The 17,707-nt window shown below is 36.2% G+C and overlaps 2 protein-coding genes across 2 annotated transcripts; both read left to right on the top strand.

Moving 5' to 3' along the window:
- The first annotated feature begins 12,952 nt into the window (after window positions 1-12,952).
- Window positions 12,953-13,630, top strand: LOC6556956 (A-kinase anchor protein 14). The gene has a single exon (XM_043215334.1). The coding sequence runs from the start codon at window positions 12,953-12,955 to the stop codon at window positions 13,628-13,630; it is 678 nt and encodes a 225-aa protein (XP_043071269.1).
- A 3,171-nt stretch (window positions 13,631-16,801) lies between these two features.
- On the top strand, window positions 16,802-17,695 carry LOC6556907 (single-pass membrane and coiled-coil domain-containing protein 4 homolog). The gene is made up of 3 exons (XM_001984910.3): window positions 16,802-17,279; window positions 17,331-17,462; window positions 17,517-17,695. Exons 2-3 carry the CDS (start codon window positions 17,334-17,336, stop codon window positions 17,562-17,564), a joined length of 177 nt encoding a protein of 58 aa, XP_001984946.1. The 5' UTR covers window positions 16,802-17,279; window positions 17,331-17,333; the 3' UTR covers window positions 17,565-17,695.
- The last annotated feature ends 12 nt before the right edge of the window (window positions 17,696-17,707 follow it).

Genomic DNA, 17,707 nt, shown 5'->3' with positions numbered 1-17,707 from the left:
CAGTTGGAGACCGGGAAAACTTTAACGCATATAAATTTGGGCATAACTAACAACAATGATAAATTGATTAATAATAAAATGAAGCGCTTAAGTGGACCAGCCAGCTGTTAAAATAAAATGAGATATGATAAAGAAAAACAAATCAAAAAATCAAAAATAGCTGCGCAGATTGGACAAACATTTGAATAAAAATATGCCAATGAATATGCATATATCTACATATATTATTAATAAAGAGAGAGGGCCGAAAATAAAAAGAAAGAAAAAATAGCTATAAAACGTGCTGCAACGAATCGGTTGCAAATCAAGGCGTCAATTAAGCGGAGAAACGCTGGCGGCAGGCCACAGCAACAAAAAGGTGGAGCCAAACGGTGATCCACTATCTTAGCCACGCTCCGACTCTGATCTTGCCGAGACGAAGACCCAAAGACGAAGCAATGCACTGAAGACTGGAGACTTAAGATCGAATACCTGCGGCTGCTCGATGTCGTCTCCTCGTCGCATGGACTCTTCATTGGCACCTGCAATTTTGTTGTTTTTGTTGTTGTTGTTGTTGCTGCTGCTGTTGTTTTTGTCTGTTTTATTATCTGACGGCGGTGATTCGCTTTGATGTCGTTCAGTCAACCAAACCGCCTCCTAAGTCGCCGCTGCTGCTGCTGGTGCTGCTGCTTGTGCTGCCTATCCGAAAGATATTGATAGAGTGTTAAGCGTCTGTATTCATCGGCCAACAGCATTTGTCGCCAATTTGATGGAGCTGCATCTCAACAGTTTGCGTCGTCCACTGCCACAAGAGAGTCTGCTGGATAGATCGATGCCCAATTGCCTGATAATCAACCACAAATAACTAACTGAGTCCTGTTATGCTGTTCAGCTTTATTTCCATGTTACAGATTGTCAATCTATACAGCGAAGATTCCTTTGGCAGAACAGTTACTATCTGGCAATTTTGGGTAGTGGCGTACATTTCGTTTACAATTCTATAGCTAAATTGAAATTGATTAAATATACATTTATATTAATATTAATAAAGTAATTTGTGCAAGTAAAATAACCCTTAAGCACTAACAATCTTTATATTAATAAGCTAGCTGCATCGCATAGATTTTGGATACTGTGACGTCACAATTTTTAGGCTTACCTTTGATCACACAACACTGGAATTTATGCAGACAAATATTCAGTTCACTAACACTAATCAGCTTATTATAGCTGGAAACAAATGTGTTTGTCTCTTTTCGACGCGTGCCGATCAAAGCAGACACCGAAAATTGTTGGTGCTTTCAGCACATTCTTGTTGCTTCCTTGATGACTGTCAATATTCTTAACTCATATAAACACTCAAAAAGCATGTATATATGTGTGTGTACACACAGCCGCTAGATTGCATACATGCATACAAATAAGGGGATAGAGGATTGTCAAAATTGGGTGCAGATTTCTTTGTGGTGAGAGCATTTCTCGTGACTAGTCGCAAAAAAAAAACGAAAATGGGTGGCCAAGTCGCTGAGGGAGCTGTAAGCCTTTTTATGTGTATTATTATAAATAATAATTAATAGCATGAGTGTGTATTATATATTGAGCTGCATATGTTTTCAATCTGCTTGTATTAATCAAGCATTTAATTCAATTCGCAGAAGTCCTACGTGCCTACGACACATTTTAAGAAGGAGTCTAAAGTGCATCAGCGTCTGGTTTAAATTGATGCTACGCGTGGCGACACATCAACTGGTCAGGTTGTACCATCAACCGATGTGCATACTTTTTATTCGCGGCATGTATCCATTGTGGTGCGTGCCACGCTCAGCGCCGAGCAGATGTGCGATGTGGAACTCGGTGCGCAGAAGGCGATGGTCACCATAGAGCGCATGTTGAATTTTGGGAATCGTCGCTGGTCCCTAGCCAACTTGGATGACATCAAGCACAAGCGCAAACAGCAATTGCGTGCCACAATGCCGTAAACCGTTCTGCTGAAGCCAAATATTCTTTGAGTATTGGATCTCAATTGAAGTCGATTGTAATACTACAAAAAACCCTAAGTCAGTATCGATTTTCGATAACAATAAAAACCACAATGTTAAAAGAATAACTTTTTAATCGGGAACCTTGACATAATATTGATAAAGTACAGTAATTTCATCAAGATTGGATAAAAATACGAATGCTTTTTCTCTGTATATGGACATATTTCAGCTCATGGTCGATCTTAGTTGATTAGAGCCATTAGGCCTGGTGTTAGAACTTAACTCACATATAATTAGCTGGAATGTGCTTTTCTTTTGCAGCGACTCTTGCACCTGCTGCTCGGAGTAAAATTTCCCTTTGGCCACAAAGTTCAGATCGTTAGCCCGTTAGGGGCGTGAGTCAGCGGGAATGTAAGAGAAGAGCTAACCCAAATTCCAACACATTGTTGCGGCTAATGAGCTAACCACTTAATCGCCACACAGTGCCACTGAGATAACTCCGAGCTGTGCGGACTTTGTGCGATGCATTCCTGCAATTCATTGTGCGCACATAGTTGAATGCAGTCGAAAGCGCTATAAATCAAATCCGCAGCAAGATGAAGTAGTTAGTCGAGTGTCGAGCCACTGCCCCGTGGATCCCATTCATCATTTCCAGGGGGAATTCAATTCACGCCCCACAGGAATGCCTTTGACACACGCTGACCAGCGCGAGATGCAGCCAGGCAATAATTAGCGCTCAATTGTCGATCGTCATCTCTGATCTAAGGTCTAGGCCCCGATCATCAGACAGCCTTTGTGTTGTTCCTGTTGTTGGCAAACGGGCGTACGTGACGAGCACTGCAATTGCAGTCCATCAATGACGCAGCTCACCTGTGATGATTACCAGCCACTTGCCTTACCAGGCCCAAACCCAAACCCGAACCCGAACCCACAACCCATTCACCTGCCCCGCATCCAGCAATGCCAATGTGAACAAAAGTTTGCTGATTATGGGCGCGTCCAATTGTGATTATTCGCATATTTAATAGGCTCCTTTTTTTTCAGTGTATCCGGTTGGCGGTGTTATTCTTGCACTGACTCTCCAAAATGCTGAAGCTAAGCATAATTAATTTATTTTGTTCTTTCATTTTAACTGCTAGCAGTCAAGTCTAAAATAAGATCAAAATTAAGTAAAATAATTCAAAATATTTACTTATTATTGAATTAAATTTTGTGATTGTAATTTACTGAAGGTGAAAAAATACCTCAAATTAAAATAAATTATTTCTTATTTATAATAAGAAATAAATATGAATAAGCAAATAATTGTCTGCTGGATATTATCAGATATTAAGCATAAAATCAGAGAAGACCCCTCCCAGAGGCGATATTTTACTAGCAAACATTATTTTTATAATGAGCATCTCAAGTCTTGTGTCCAGAAATCAGCAAAGCTGAGTTTTGATCCCTGTTGAACAAGATAAAGCTACAAGTTGCATAAATCTAAATCAGCTAATCTTTCATAATAATAATAATTCAATATGCTATTTGCATTCAAGTGTAAATTGACATGTTATAAAGGACTTAGCAGACTTTCAGCGATGTTGTCTATCGAAAATATGGTTTTGCGCAACTCGGTATAATCTACAATCTGGCGCTAATCAGGCTTTCGGGCAAAATTGAACAACCCATCCGAGCAACAATTTCACATCTGACTGACAAATGTTGTCAAAGCGAATTTCGCAGTGTTGCATCAACGAAAATGACAAGAGGCGATAAGTCTAGTCTGGTTTGGGGATTGCGGATTGGGCATTGGCAAGAGTCGAAACATTCACAAATGGCCTGGTGTTAGGTGTCAGTCGGAGGCACAGACAACAGCTGTCAGTGATAAGACCACACACACACATCCACATCAGGTTTGCTTGCAAAGAAAACTCTGTAAATGGGGTGAGGGGGGCACATAGCACGCAGTTTTTCAATTAGCCAGCCGGAACGAGTGGGGTGCATGGGGAGGTGAATATAAAGCACAGTTGCGTGCCTAAAAACAATTTCTCAGAAGGGGGGTTCCATAACAAGTTGCTGGAATTTGCAATACTTTAAACATGCGATAATTGTGAAATTACCAGGAATTCTGTTTTACATAATTGTATCAATAGTTGAATTATCATCACGGCAACAACAATTTACAATTTTATAAAGAAAAAACAACCCCAGACTCAGACCCAGTTTCTCCGTAGGCTGTCAGTTGTATTTATTTGCAACTATTTGTCTTCATAAGTAGCACATACACTGCTCGTAATTTATTTAATTATACTCATCACCCATTCTTTCTCTAGCTTATTCTGAATATAAAATTTTCTCATTTTATTTATTGCCATTCTTAAGAATGCATTAAAAATTGTCTTAAATTAAATTTCAAATATCTACATAAAAATGAGGTAATAAAATATTACACTCTTTCTTTCGAAATTACAAATATAATAATACCATACAGATTTTATATTAATTGTTCGTTAAATTTCAAGCCTGGTTTCTATTTCAATTAATCTAAAATATTTTAATTTTTTATGACCATTCTTAAATATTAATTCACTCGAAATTTAAATACTATAAATAATAAATTTATTATATACATATGTATGTTGAAATATGTTTGCATATCGCAGCAACGATTAATACTTAAGTATCGCTTATCGATTAGTATCGAAGATCTGGTCACACATGAATTGTCTTTTGTCTTTCTGCGTTGTATTTTTCCTAAGTTCAAATGTTGCTCTCAATTCTTCAATAAGTAAGGACGCACTCGCGCATAATAAATATAATCCATAATCAGAAACTGCGTTTAACTCTTCATTTTTCCACGCCATTTACAACAATATATTATATATAACAACATTATTTGAAACTTCAAATTTTATTTAATATTGAAATTAATAACCAAATTTGTTACAGTGTAAGTGGTGCTGGTTAATATTAAGGGTCTAACCCCGTTGAACCCTAATTAGCCACTTGGCAGGCCTCATGGCATGCATGACACGTGTCCCTCATGTTAACTCAAGTGTTGCCACAGGGAGTGCGGCTTTTGGTTTGTCATTCGCTTGCTTCACATACAGCTTTGTTATTTGAGACCAAGCCAACCCACCGAGCCAAGTAATCCTAGCAACTGAGCTCGTGCCAAGACCCCTCCTAACCACTCTTCTGGTTCGGTTTCCTGACATTTCTTGTTTCCGGTTTAATGCATTTCGTCAGCGTCATCGTCATCCAATCGTCATCTTCATTCTGTTGCACTTTTCTTAATTAAAAGCCACATTGCGTTTTGTGTTTGGTGTTGTTCGCCCATTTGCCTCTTTGCCTCTTTGCACCACCTGCGTTGCACCACTTTTTGTCGCCTTATCAACAGCTCAGTTAGGCGTAAGTAGCTCTTAACTTGGCAAAAGGAAACACCCCTCCCCCCCCACTACCACTCGTTTTCTCTCTCTCTCTTTAAATTTGTGATCCTTAGCAGATAATAGGAGTAATTTTATTTTAAAATTTGTAAGAAAGCATTCAACACTTAAATTTTCCATTAGTAACTGCTTGGCGCACGCTGGAGAAAAGGATAAGGGATCAAAGGAATCCTTAAAGTCCTTGGTATTCATCGAATATGAAAAGCGTTCGAAGAATTGAACAGTAAGAAATTGAATTTTTGTTATAATTAATGTTTTGACCTATACCAAAGTGGAATTTGGTCTTAGAGAGGACCTGGCTAGAAGCCAGTCAAACTATAGTCAAACTTTTAACTGCTGTCTCTCTGACATTTAAACTAATTTCTAGCTGCATCGTCGATCGGCTGCAATCGTGAGAAAATCGTCCCACGACTTTCCACAACATCAAATTTCACTCGAACTTTAAAATGCCTTGTCGGGTTTTCACCGAATTCGATTGGCGGGTTCATGACACCACGTGGGCAAAAGCAACAAACAACAAACAGCACACAAAACACAACATTTGGCGACAAACAACAAGTTGATGTTGTTGCTGTTAGCTGTTGCTGTTAGCTGTTGCTGTTAGCTGTTGATTGCCTGCAACAACATGCAACAAATCTGGCAACAGGTTGCCCGTTTGCTGTTGTTCCGCCAGATATCAAATTTCAGCTTTGGACAGGCTGGCAATCTCCACATTGAATGCAACTTTCAGACAAACAAACTCCACGAAGTGGACACCTGGAACAGATGCGGAAAGGGGAGGGGGTGGAGTGATGAAATTTTTGGTTGGCAAACAAAAATTGTTTCAAGGTTAGTTAAATACAAAACTCGTAATTCACATGACGCGCCAGGAATTGGAAGTTTCTTTTTATTTCGTCTGCGACTCTCAAAAGCGAAACTCATTTAAGCAAATAAAAAGCGATTGGGGTTTTAGCTGGCAATTGAATTTTGTATACCCTTACCAGAATATATTTATCATTTTCAAAATAAATCATTTATCAAATATATTTATATTTTTTTTTATAACAATAGTTAAAGTATTTTGTTGCTATACTGTCGAATATATAACTTGACTAAGCTCTGTAAATGACAAGTAAATATAAACAGAGTCAATTAAAATACTCAACTATCTAAGAAAAGAGAAAAACTTAAAGCATAATCTGTAAAGTTGTGCAAAAGAGTCTTTAAAAATTCTTTTTCACTCCGAGTCGCTTTTTCAGCATAGTTATTTTGCTGCACTGCAATTGAAGCAAAGAGTGCTTGTTATTTTTTATTTTTTTAATGTTTCTTCTTTTGTTTGTTTTCGCTGTACAAAAATGAAATAAAAAAGTTAAGAGTATTTACTGTATCTGTGTGTGTGTTGAAGAACTTATAAGTGTTAGTGCATGTATTGTTGAAAAGCAATTTGAGCTCTTCTATTGAGCTTATAGCTTTCTCACATACTGCCATTTTTTCAATAGCTGAGAAATGTAGAACTGCTCATCAATAATATAATATAAATATATCTTCTATTGAAAATATTATATATAAAATATATATTACTAACTGCTCTTAAATAATTGATTATGATTTATTTTTCTCTTTTACTATTCCAGGACTGCATGAAATAGGAATATATTTTCAAAATATATACACATCATCTAAATTTCTATTTATATATATTTATATATATATAACAAACAATTTTGGACCATTTTACATTTAATAAAATCTATATAAATATTTTTTTCGTATTTTTTAATTTAAATATAATTTAGTTCAATTTGTTACTTTTGTATTTTGAATTTTTATTATAAATAAATGAATATATCATTGAACTCCCTATTTATAGTGTATTAATTTGTCGCTTGCATTTGCTTTTAATTTTTTCTTCTTTTTTTTTGTGGCTTTCATTAAATTTTCAAGTGGATTTTCAGGCTGGCTGCATAAACCAGATTCTGACGCTTTCATTACAGATTTTATTTGATTAGCTGAGCAGCAGCTGAGAAGAGAAGGCGAAAAAGGACGGGTTATTCCACTTTTAAACGCAAATGACACTTTGATTAGATATAATTAATATTGAGGAGACGCTTAACTAACCAACTATTTAACAAAGCCAAGCAATTTCTTAACACTTTATTTTATCTATGCAAAAAAGTGGAAGTCTGAAATCTAACATTCATTCCTATAAAGATAATGATTGATTGAATGACTTACTAGCCAACTTACGCAGTCGCTAGAAGAGTGCCAAAGATAATGAAGTCAATGATGATAAGAACTGAATACTCTTACTAAGAATTTTTAACGCTTTCCTGCTGCATAGTTTTGCACACTGTTGCATAGTAATTAATAGTGGAAAAAATGTACAACTGTAATAAAAAAGTCATCACTTAATCATATATATACATTGTCCGAATGATGATTTGTGGAATGCGTTAAGATTCACATAAAAAAGTGCTCATTATGCGCATAGTTTTTCTCTTATTTAAGTGGTACAACAAATTGCAAGTCATGCGTTATGGCAATAACATTTAATCATACTTCAAACAGCATTATTTGCTGCGAAACGAATTTCTTTTAGTTTAGATAGGCTAATTTCCAGTTGTTGTAGATAGCACAAAAATATATTGTTATCAGAGTTATTTAAAAAAAATTAAATTGTTGGCTCAGATATTTATTTTGATTAGGTAAACTTATTTAAAATTATTATTTTATTATTAATATTAATTAGTTTGATAGTTTGTCTTGTAGTAAACTGTATTAATTAGAATGGTTTAGCACAGGTATAATTTAATTATGAAACTGCCAAACGGGGAATCTTCTTTTCGAGAAGTTATCATTAACAGTCTCTCCATTTATCCCATTATGTATGTATTTATTTGTTTAAGCCAAATGAGGTAATTAATTATTACTGTTAAATGCAAATTTTGCGTATTTACATTTTAATTTAATTGCAATATCTGCTTTTTGTAGCCGTCCTTTGTAATTAATTATTTATTTGGTCTGCAAACCCCTTTCATAATTAAACCAAATTGACGCACAAACATTGTTAAACATTTATTTAACAAAATCCAATTTTGGTTATGGCTGTATGTGTGGTTCTTTTTTTAAATCGCAGAATGAATAATGAAGTCTAGTCACATTTAAAACAAATGCGTCCGAATGCAGTCAAATGGAAAGAACAACATAACATGCATTTAGTAATTAATTAAAATATTAATCGACACAAATGGGAAATGTTGCTTGGCACATTTGGTATTAAAATGGCTTGAATATAACCAGAAAGAATAATTATATATATTAAATATATATATATATTATTTATCACTCTACAAGATCTACAATCTAAAATCAATTTGTCAGTAAGGGTGTTCTGCTTTTCAGAATAAACGAATTTGATTTAAAAATATTCTCTTAGGTTAAGACTTTCACTGTTCTCTTAACAAGTAATAAGACTGTAAAATCGATATGAATTGAATAATATTGAATACTATAATCAGTTCCGGTTCTTGAAATATTGTTCATCAACGGTTTCAGGAGTGAATTTCAATCAGTTAATTTCGCTTTCCGGTTTCGGTTTCACTTGTGATGCTTTTTGTATTTTAATGCAGACAATATTCTTGTTAAAGTTGTTGCTCATTTTTTGCTTTGCGCACTTACAAAGTTGTCTCAAAGTATAGGATCATTTATCTTTCGAATATAATCTGTCACATGTCCAACATATTTATTGGCATTGCGCCCCTGGAGCAAAATTTACATGTCTCTTAAAGTTCCAGTTGGCAGATAGTTTGCTCCAAATCATGAGCAAATAAATACGCCAATAAATTTCATCATTAAAATCACTTAATTTTGATCTACGATGAAAATAATGAAAAATCACCAATGCCAAAGCCAGAGACATAGTCGAGGCCTAAGGAAAAGAAATACGCAGAACCGGACCCAAAAAAAAAGCGCACCCAGAAGAAGCCAAGAACGGAGAAGTCGCAGTCCGTATAAATCATAAAATAAAAGACACTAAAAGCAAAAATAAATCACAAGGAAAACTGAGGCAAAAAAAAATAAAAAAAAACCGGGTGAACATTAGAGAAACTATTTCGCCTAACCCAATCCGGTCTGGTTTCGGCCTGACTAACAGGCAAACTTGGTCGAAAATTAATTGTAAAACGCGCCGCAAAACACGCTCCAGCTGCCAACTTGCAACAAATGCAACCATAATCTACATAATTCCCGCAGCGAGCCAATGTTTAGGCCGGGAACCCAGGAGAGACTCTCTATAGAGAAGCTCGATCCATTGGCCGTGACTGTCTCTTTGAAATATGATGCCCAGTTCTCTGCAATAGATACGAATGCCCATTTCCAAGAACCCACTAGCAATTCATGAAAATGCAAATTTTCCCCCCTCCCCTTTTGCTTCCACTTTTCTTCTTTTCAAATTGCTGCAAATGAATGTGGCATTTGTGATGCATGTGGCAGAGATTAGAACTTGCTACCATTTGTGTACTAATTGCATGGATGGAAAATATACAACAAACTGTTAGCAATCAGAAGAGTTCTTTAAGAGAAAAATCGAATTATCAAAGTAAATATCAAATTTTGTATTTTGTAATACTTTCTATATTATGCATAAATAAAATGATGTATAATATCTAATAAAATAAATTATTATTCAAGGTTGAAAAATGAGATGGCAATGCGTGTAATAAATAATTGTTGGTTGCACGATGAAAACCCGATAAATCGTGCTTTAAAGTCGTACTAATTGTTAGTAATTGCTTATAAAAATAATAGCCACTTGCTCAATCATAATCAGGAAATAAATAAACCTTTTGCAAAGCGTAATGGGCAAATATGACAAGCGATAGTTGCGACAAGGAAAAGCAAAGAGTTCATTAAATCAAAGTACAGTTGCGCCACAGAAATTGTTGACTATAGTGCCATTAGGGAGTGGCACACGCTAAATGATAATTGCTGTGCGGCTTAACTTAACGCGTCAAATCTGCATTTTCACTAACGGGTCATAAAGTTGCCACTGGCCACTGGCCACTGGCCACCGACTAGTGTGCCCCAATGTTCACCTGTATGTCCCTATATGTGTGAATACGAATTGCTTCACGTTGAGCAATAAAAACAAGTTAGAACGCTCAACTCGAGACAGCGCGACTACCACATACCCTGCTAAAAACTGGAAAATTTCTCTTCTTTCTACACATCATTTCTAAATACACAAAAATAAGTGAAAGGTTTTTTTTTTATTTTTATTTTTTTTAATTTATTTGTTTTTAATACAAAATATTAGAAATTTTGAAGTTCCTTAAAATTAAATTCATGAATTCATTAACTAAAATGCTTGTATTTGTCAAATCTAAAATACTAATCTTTAATGATAATAGTAATAGCAGAAAAGGCAACTTTAGTGTTAAAAAAAAATCATAGAATTGAGACAAACTTTTCATAAATTTTAGAAAAATATATGCTGAACTCTTTATAAAAAAAAACAATAACAATATTAAAATAATATTCAATATTAAATATTAGTTTGGGTGCCAGCTAATATTGCCTTATTTAAAAGTTTGGTCTTTTATCCATATTTATATAATTCTTACAGTTAATCAATAATGTAATAAATCTCGGTTTTTCAATTGGAAAACTATATTTTACAACTGGGCCTCTTTTATGCAAAAAATATCGATTTATTTTATATTTAGTTATCGATCAAATTGAATAAACTTGATCCACGTTTGGTATACACAATCTTAAATTCCCAATCCTATCCTCTGCAAGGGTATCCAACGCGACTAGTCCATTGGTCTTAAGCTGACTACCAGTGGATAGTGGCGAATATAGTTTAATAAATTAATTGCAACAATTAGTTGAATCATTTTTATTGGAACCGTTGTAAATATTGTGCTAAAAGTCGCATCCCTATGGTGCTGCCAAGTTCTCCACTTTTAAATTGAATTTATAGAGCATTATTCATAGCCAGCAAATGGAGCAGTTATGAGCTATTAAGCCTGGAGGCGGTTCCAGTAATACTTATGTTGAATTTATGAAGTTTCTGTTAAAAATTACACAGTTAATCGATTATTTCGACAAGATTAATTTTATGGGTGTCAACAGAACGCGTAAAATTCAATTAACAACGATGTGATTTGATTAATTTGGGTTAATGTTTCAAATGTAATTGAATTATGTAAAAAGAAGAGAGCCAAAAGCGAGTTGAGTTTGACACAGAAATATCTTCACAGCAATTACTTTAGTGGCATTCAAATCTTTCAGCTTAAACTGATATTTGCTGTTACCCAAAATTGTCCTCGAATATGAGTAGTAATAATAACTATTTTAGTTATAAATATATATATATTTATATATATCTATATTTGAAATGGTGTCCCATGCATGCCGATTAAGGTAATACCTCAAATTCCCAGTCGTTTTGCAGTTGCGAGTTCGTTATTCGGTAATTTGTGATATGGTTTGTTATTACACATTTTGTCACCTGCCTTTTTACTGGCCATCTGACCATCGTCTAAGCCAATTCGGAGTGGACACCACTACATGTGCCCCATGTCAGATAGCGTAATTTATAGTGTTACAATGTACGTGACTGGCCTGCAAGTCGCACCACAAATGCTACATATATGTATTCCAATCTATTGACTGACCAAAACGCCAAAAGCAGAAGTAGCTCCTCAGCAACACGTGGGCAACGGGCCAACTACAGAAAAAGAAAAAAAAAAGAAGCAAAATAAAAGGCCAATAAAATGTTAGAACATCGACTGCATATTGATGACGAGCAGACGATGCGAACGATGACCAGTACTCGGATCAAGGTGGATCAAGCACTGATATACCCTGTAATCGGACAAAGTCATCAACAAAATGGCATCATGAATTGGAAAATATAATACGGGAAAGATAAATGTATGCCCCAATTAAATTTTAATCTTGATTCAAAAATCTTTTATTTTATAAATGAAATATGCGAAATAAATAATAAAATTAATAATAATTTCTCAAGATCGAATTAAGATCTTTAATCTACAATCAAGAACGAACGTCAAATAGAAAATTAAAGGGAAGAATAGAACAAACTTTCTTCAAGTTCAAACTTAGAACTCAGTCTAAGAATATTAATTTATTTAAAGATTTCTATAATTAAATAAAGAATATATTTTGGCAATTTCAATGCTCAAATTCACAGATGATATTGCCAAAGTTTACAGGGTACCATCGAGTCGAGCAGTTTGCTTTTTGGTTTAGATCGTTTTGTTTTGGATTTGGGTTATGAGCGAAGCATCGCTCAAATGCAAAATGCAAATGCAACAATTTCAATTGGGTGGTTACTTTTTGGGGTCAATGTCAATTTTGTTTTGCTGGCCGTTGAGGTCGTTGCAGGCTTCCCTCCTCCCTCCCTCCGCCCTCTTCCTCTGCACGCCAATCCCATTTTTTTTTTGGCACGCGTTTGGCATCTTAAGCAGACGCCAAGGCACGAATAAATATAAAACCGAGTGGCGGCCCAGTCACTTAGCCAATCGGTCACTCAGTCAGTCAGTCAGTCAGTCCACAACAATGGAGCTCAGTCCAGTTATTATCGTCGTGCTGCTCGGTTGTCTGTTGAGCCTGTCGCAGGCGGATGCACAGCAGCAGCAGCAGCGTCGTCGCTATCCACAGCAACAGTTCCAGTTCCAGCGACAGCAGCAGCAGCAGCAGTCGGGTTACAATTACCAGCCGGGCTCACAGAACCTGGAGCAGATTCCACAGCCAGCAATGAGCTATGCTGCTCCACAGCAGCTATATAGAACACCCATTACAGCTGACGCTCCCATTGCCGCTCCCGCTCCCGCTCCAGTTCCAGCTTCAGCTCCTGCCCGTCTTCAGGCGAAATCCGCTCGTTTGGTGGCCAACAGCGAGACACAGGAGGACATTGACGATGCCGCCGAGGAGGTAGAGGTGTCCAAGGCAGCGCCAGCAGCTCCAGCACCCATTGCTCCTCAAGCACCCCTCGTACCTGTTCAGCACCCGTCCATTGTTTATTATCCTGCTGGCGCTGTGAGCTTTGTGCAGCCAACGACATTTGCCAAGTTTATCGCAGCGCCACAGGCTGTGGCACCAGCTGCTCCAGTTGCCTCAGTTGCTGCCCCAGCTACGCCAGTTGCCGCCCCTGTTGCTGCCTCAGCTGCTGTGCCAGCTGCTGCCTCTGCTGCCTATGTGGCCGCCCCTCAATATTATGCCGCCTACTTTGGCTAGGAATATAAATTAATATATCAATTGTATATTAATTGCAGCTCTTCGTATGAATAAATAACCTTATTTTACCAAATAAAATTAAGAATTTTTGAGAAAATAATTACAAATAATTCGAATATCAATGTTACTGGGAAAAGAAGTAGCATATTACTGTTTAATCCTATTTGAAAGATCACTTGGAATGATTTATGATTTAGAAACTAAGGAAATACATTTTGGTTTGAATGCTTGGATTAATGATTTGGTTAATTAGTTACAAGTATAATTTTATTACATCTATCATTAAATTTAATCTTTGTAATCTTATTATGGAGCTTTTGCTACCCCGTCCACCAACCGCCAACACAGTCAATTCCAATTATTTATGTTGACTTGAGTGATTAAGCTGCAGCAGAAAGCACCTTTATCATCATGCTTGATTTGAGTGCGCCTCTCAAGTTGCTTGGAAAGCTGCTTAAAAAACGGTAGGCAATTCCACGGCGAGCCTAACGAGCATTTGTCGAAAGAAGATGCGAACGCGTCTCGGAGGCTCAACGGTCTGACAATGAGTGAGCAAAGATAATCTATTATGACCGTAACAAGAAATAAATCCCAACTCGGTAATCCATCATTTTACGACTTGGCAATCAAAATAAGGAGTTTAGCTAAGTCAGTCAAGGAGTCGGACGGCAAAACAGACTCGACTCACAGATGATCGGACAACTGGACACGCGGCCAATGTGTCCGGCCAATCAACGGCCAAACAAAGTTGGCTAGCTGCCGCAGTTACCAATTCTTGCAGCTAGAGCTGCTTTCGTGCAGATCGAATTCATTTAATCAGCTTTATAATAATATTTATCATATTTTAAACGCCAACAAAAAATATTTGAGAAAAAAATGAAATAGTTTTGCTATATTTTTTAATATTTATTTAGTGACTACTGTTTTAATGTTTAACAAATTAATTAATCAAATTAATTATTAATAAATTCGAACTTATTATTTTATCACATGTTTATTTCCTTTTAATCTTATTAATGATTTGGTTTAATTAATTTTTAAAAATTTGTATATTTTTTAGATAGAAATTAAATTTAGAAATTTAAAATATATATAAATAAATTTGAAGAAAAAAATTAATAAAAATGTGTAAGAATATATACATGGAAATAAAATAAAACCATATTAAAAGAGGAATGAACAAAAAATTGGAATACATAAAAACATAAAGTGAAATTGAAATAAATTACAATTGAACAATATTGAATAAAATAATAATGAACTTTATAGACTTTTGTTTATGAAAATCAAAGAAATTGTTAAGATTTCTTTTGTAGTATTAGACAAATTTGATAATTTTAGACAATTAATTTAAAATAATAATAAAATAAATAAAAATAAATAAATTCTTATAGTTAAATAAATATTTGATATATTTAAAATATGCCATTGGAAAAAGATCGTAGTCGTCATACATCGTATACAGTTTTGGGATGATTTTCGTGTCACGCGCTCAACACTTGAATTAGCGACTAACGAACAAGTCGAAAACCATGTTAACTTAAAGTCCGAACTAGTCGTAATAGAAGCGGAGCGCAGAGATCAGGAAACATGCATTTTCGACATGCTCCATACACATTCAGGCCAAATCAGCGGGCGGGAGTGGGATAGATTGAGAGAGAGACAGAGAGAGGGGGGACGAAAAGAGAGGCGAATTCAAAGCTCAATTTACGGCAGCCTGACGACTTGGACAAGTGGCAGCTTTGGGCCATTTTAGCCAACTGCCTGACTGCCTGTCTGCCTGCCTTTCTGCTTGCCTGCCTGCCAGTCTGTCTGTCTGTTTTGTCTGCGTGGCCAACTAAATAGTTGCCAATAATCCGTGTCCAAATTGATCGGGTTGCCGTTTATGGTAATGGACGAACTTAGAGGATGCCAAAATGTTTTGGTTAGCCATTGGCTTGGCTTCGCTTGGCTTGGCCTGGTCAACTGGCTCCAATGAATGCTTCATTATCGATGCACAAACTTGGGCGTGCGTCTCGAATGATTTGCAACGGTTTTCAGGCGGTCATTTTGCATTATTATTGCTTCATTTTCTACTCTCGATGCAGCAGCCATGAGGAATGCTGTCAATTAGCGTAAGAAAGAAGCAACTCCCCAAAACAGTTTGAAATGTTGATGGTTGTCCGTGAGAGGGGGGGTGGGGGCATCCACAGGAAACCCAAGCAGTGACAGCTGCCCCGCCCTTTTCTCTACTAGCTTATGCACGTATATGTGGCCCTTAAGTCCATTTGGAACTGCTCATACATTTTGAAAATCGCATTTAAAGGTGAAGGTGCAACAGTTAGCAGCGGGCATATCTGGTTCACTGCCTCTTGGAGCTCTGCCAACGGAGCTTAGCAAAATGCTCAAAAACTAAAAGAAAAAAATAAATAAATAAAACAGAAAAAAATATATATGTATATATGTGGGCTAGAAAGAGAAGAAACACGAAACAGTCACGGCACAAAGCTAACATGTGGGCGGCACATGTGATGAGTGCTTTAAGCAAAAAGTAAAAAGGAAAGGAAAACAAGTAACTCTGGGCTCTGGTCGAGACTGACCGACTAGCGTATGCCCTGCAGCCAAGTCTTTAACTACCATGCACCGTACATATCGATATATCATATTAATTATGACAAATTATATTGCCGTTGAATTGGAAAATTATAGCTTTAAATTTGTGGCCGAAGATGCTTGCCTTGATGGTACCCTTTTCACCCTTTTACCCATAATTACAAGGTGAAAACAACTTTAATATTAGCAAAGGATACTGCAGTGCGCAGTATCTGTTACAAAAATCACTCATCAAGTTTTTGTGGGGCTGTGCGAGTTTGTTTTTGTATTGGAGAAATTGTATTTTCAACATCAGCGCAGATGAAAATGAAAAACAAGCAGCTGTAGTGGCAGGCTTAAATTAAAAAATAACATCAACTGGCTGCAATAAATATACTACTGCAATAATAACATGCCTTGAAATACTAAATGGCTTCGTTGAAAATTTAATAATATTTAATTTTGGAACGTTTTATACTATGTATATATATTTTTTTACAAGTGTTTCTTTAAAACGCGCGGCCAAAGCATAACCCTTTAACAACACTGGACTAATTATGTTTTTTCACTGATCTGGCAGCACTGTGCCATTACTAGCTTATTCACGACATGCTCTTGCCGCTACATGCCGGTCAACCAGTGACGTCACGTTATAATATTTAAGAATTTGAAATAATATATTATCAAATAAAAACACCTTACTTTATGCGTTTGCTATCAACTTCGCACCAATTAATTGTTTCTCAGTCGTGTGGGATAATAACACATTATACAAAGGAGTTGTAAAGCGGTCTTATCAGCCCAGTGGATGGTGCCGCAACTCATGCAACCTTATTAACTTAATACCTTTCTCACAGCTGAAACAACAAGCAAAACAACAGCAACTACGATTTTCTTATGCGTAAAGTGACGAGAGAAAAGACGAAGAAGAACTGACAACAACAACACAAAGACTACTTGTTGACAAAGCTGTCGGTGGCAACCCAAACGGCTCAATCGCTTTGCTTTGCTCCATTTGCATATTCTAGAAGTTCAAAACTAGACACATCAGCACTTTTTTGTCTTACTATCGCAGAACGTAAGTGAAAAAAATTTGCAAATATTTGATTTAAATGATTTATGATTTTAGAAAATGCGTCAGCTGAAGGGCAGCGTTAAGGAAACGCGTAAGCAAAAAAAGGAGCGCAAATTGGAGAATGCTCAAAATCAAGCGAAAATTGGAACTATTGTGCTGCCGGCACTGGGCGCCATTGCCATGTTGGTGAGTAATTGCAAAGATTATCAAATATATTTGATTATTTCAAATCTGTTTCAGATAGTGGCATTTATTTACATGAAGACAAGACCTGCGGTTTTGGCGTAGAAGATTAAATATTTTATTATGTACTTGTAATCGTGTGTAACCCCCCTTTATGTGTAATTGCGTCCTTGTTAAATGTGCAATTTGATTTTAAATAATGTTGTAATGCTAATAAACACCAGTTGATTAAACAATATCAGCAATTT

Source organism: Drosophila grimshawi, unplaced genomic scaffold (genome assembly GCF_018153295.1).
Source record: "Drosophila grimshawi isolate 15287-2541.00 unplaced genomic scaffold, ASM1815329v1 contig_44, whole genome shotgun sequence".
NCBI lineage: Eukaryota > Metazoa > Arthropoda > Insecta > Diptera > Drosophilidae > Drosophila > Drosophila grimshawi.
This window is presented reverse-complemented; position numbering and strand designations above follow the sequence as displayed.

What these genes read in the sequence shown, in the direction of transcription:
- LOC6556956 (XM_043215334.1), top strand. Translation starts at nt 12,953, where the DNA reads ATGGAGCTCAGTCCAGTTATTATCGTCGTGCTGCTCGGTTGTCTGTTG.
- LOC6556907 (XM_001984910.3), top strand. Translation starts at nt 17,334, where the DNA reads ATGCGTCAGCTGAAGGGCAGCGTTAAGGAAACGCGTAAGCAAAAAAAG. An exon ending in TGGGCGCCATTGCCATGTTG is followed by an intron (nt 17,463 to 17,516) that starts GTGAGTAATTGC and finishes AATCTGTTTCAG; the next exon opens with ATAGTGGCATTTATTTACAT.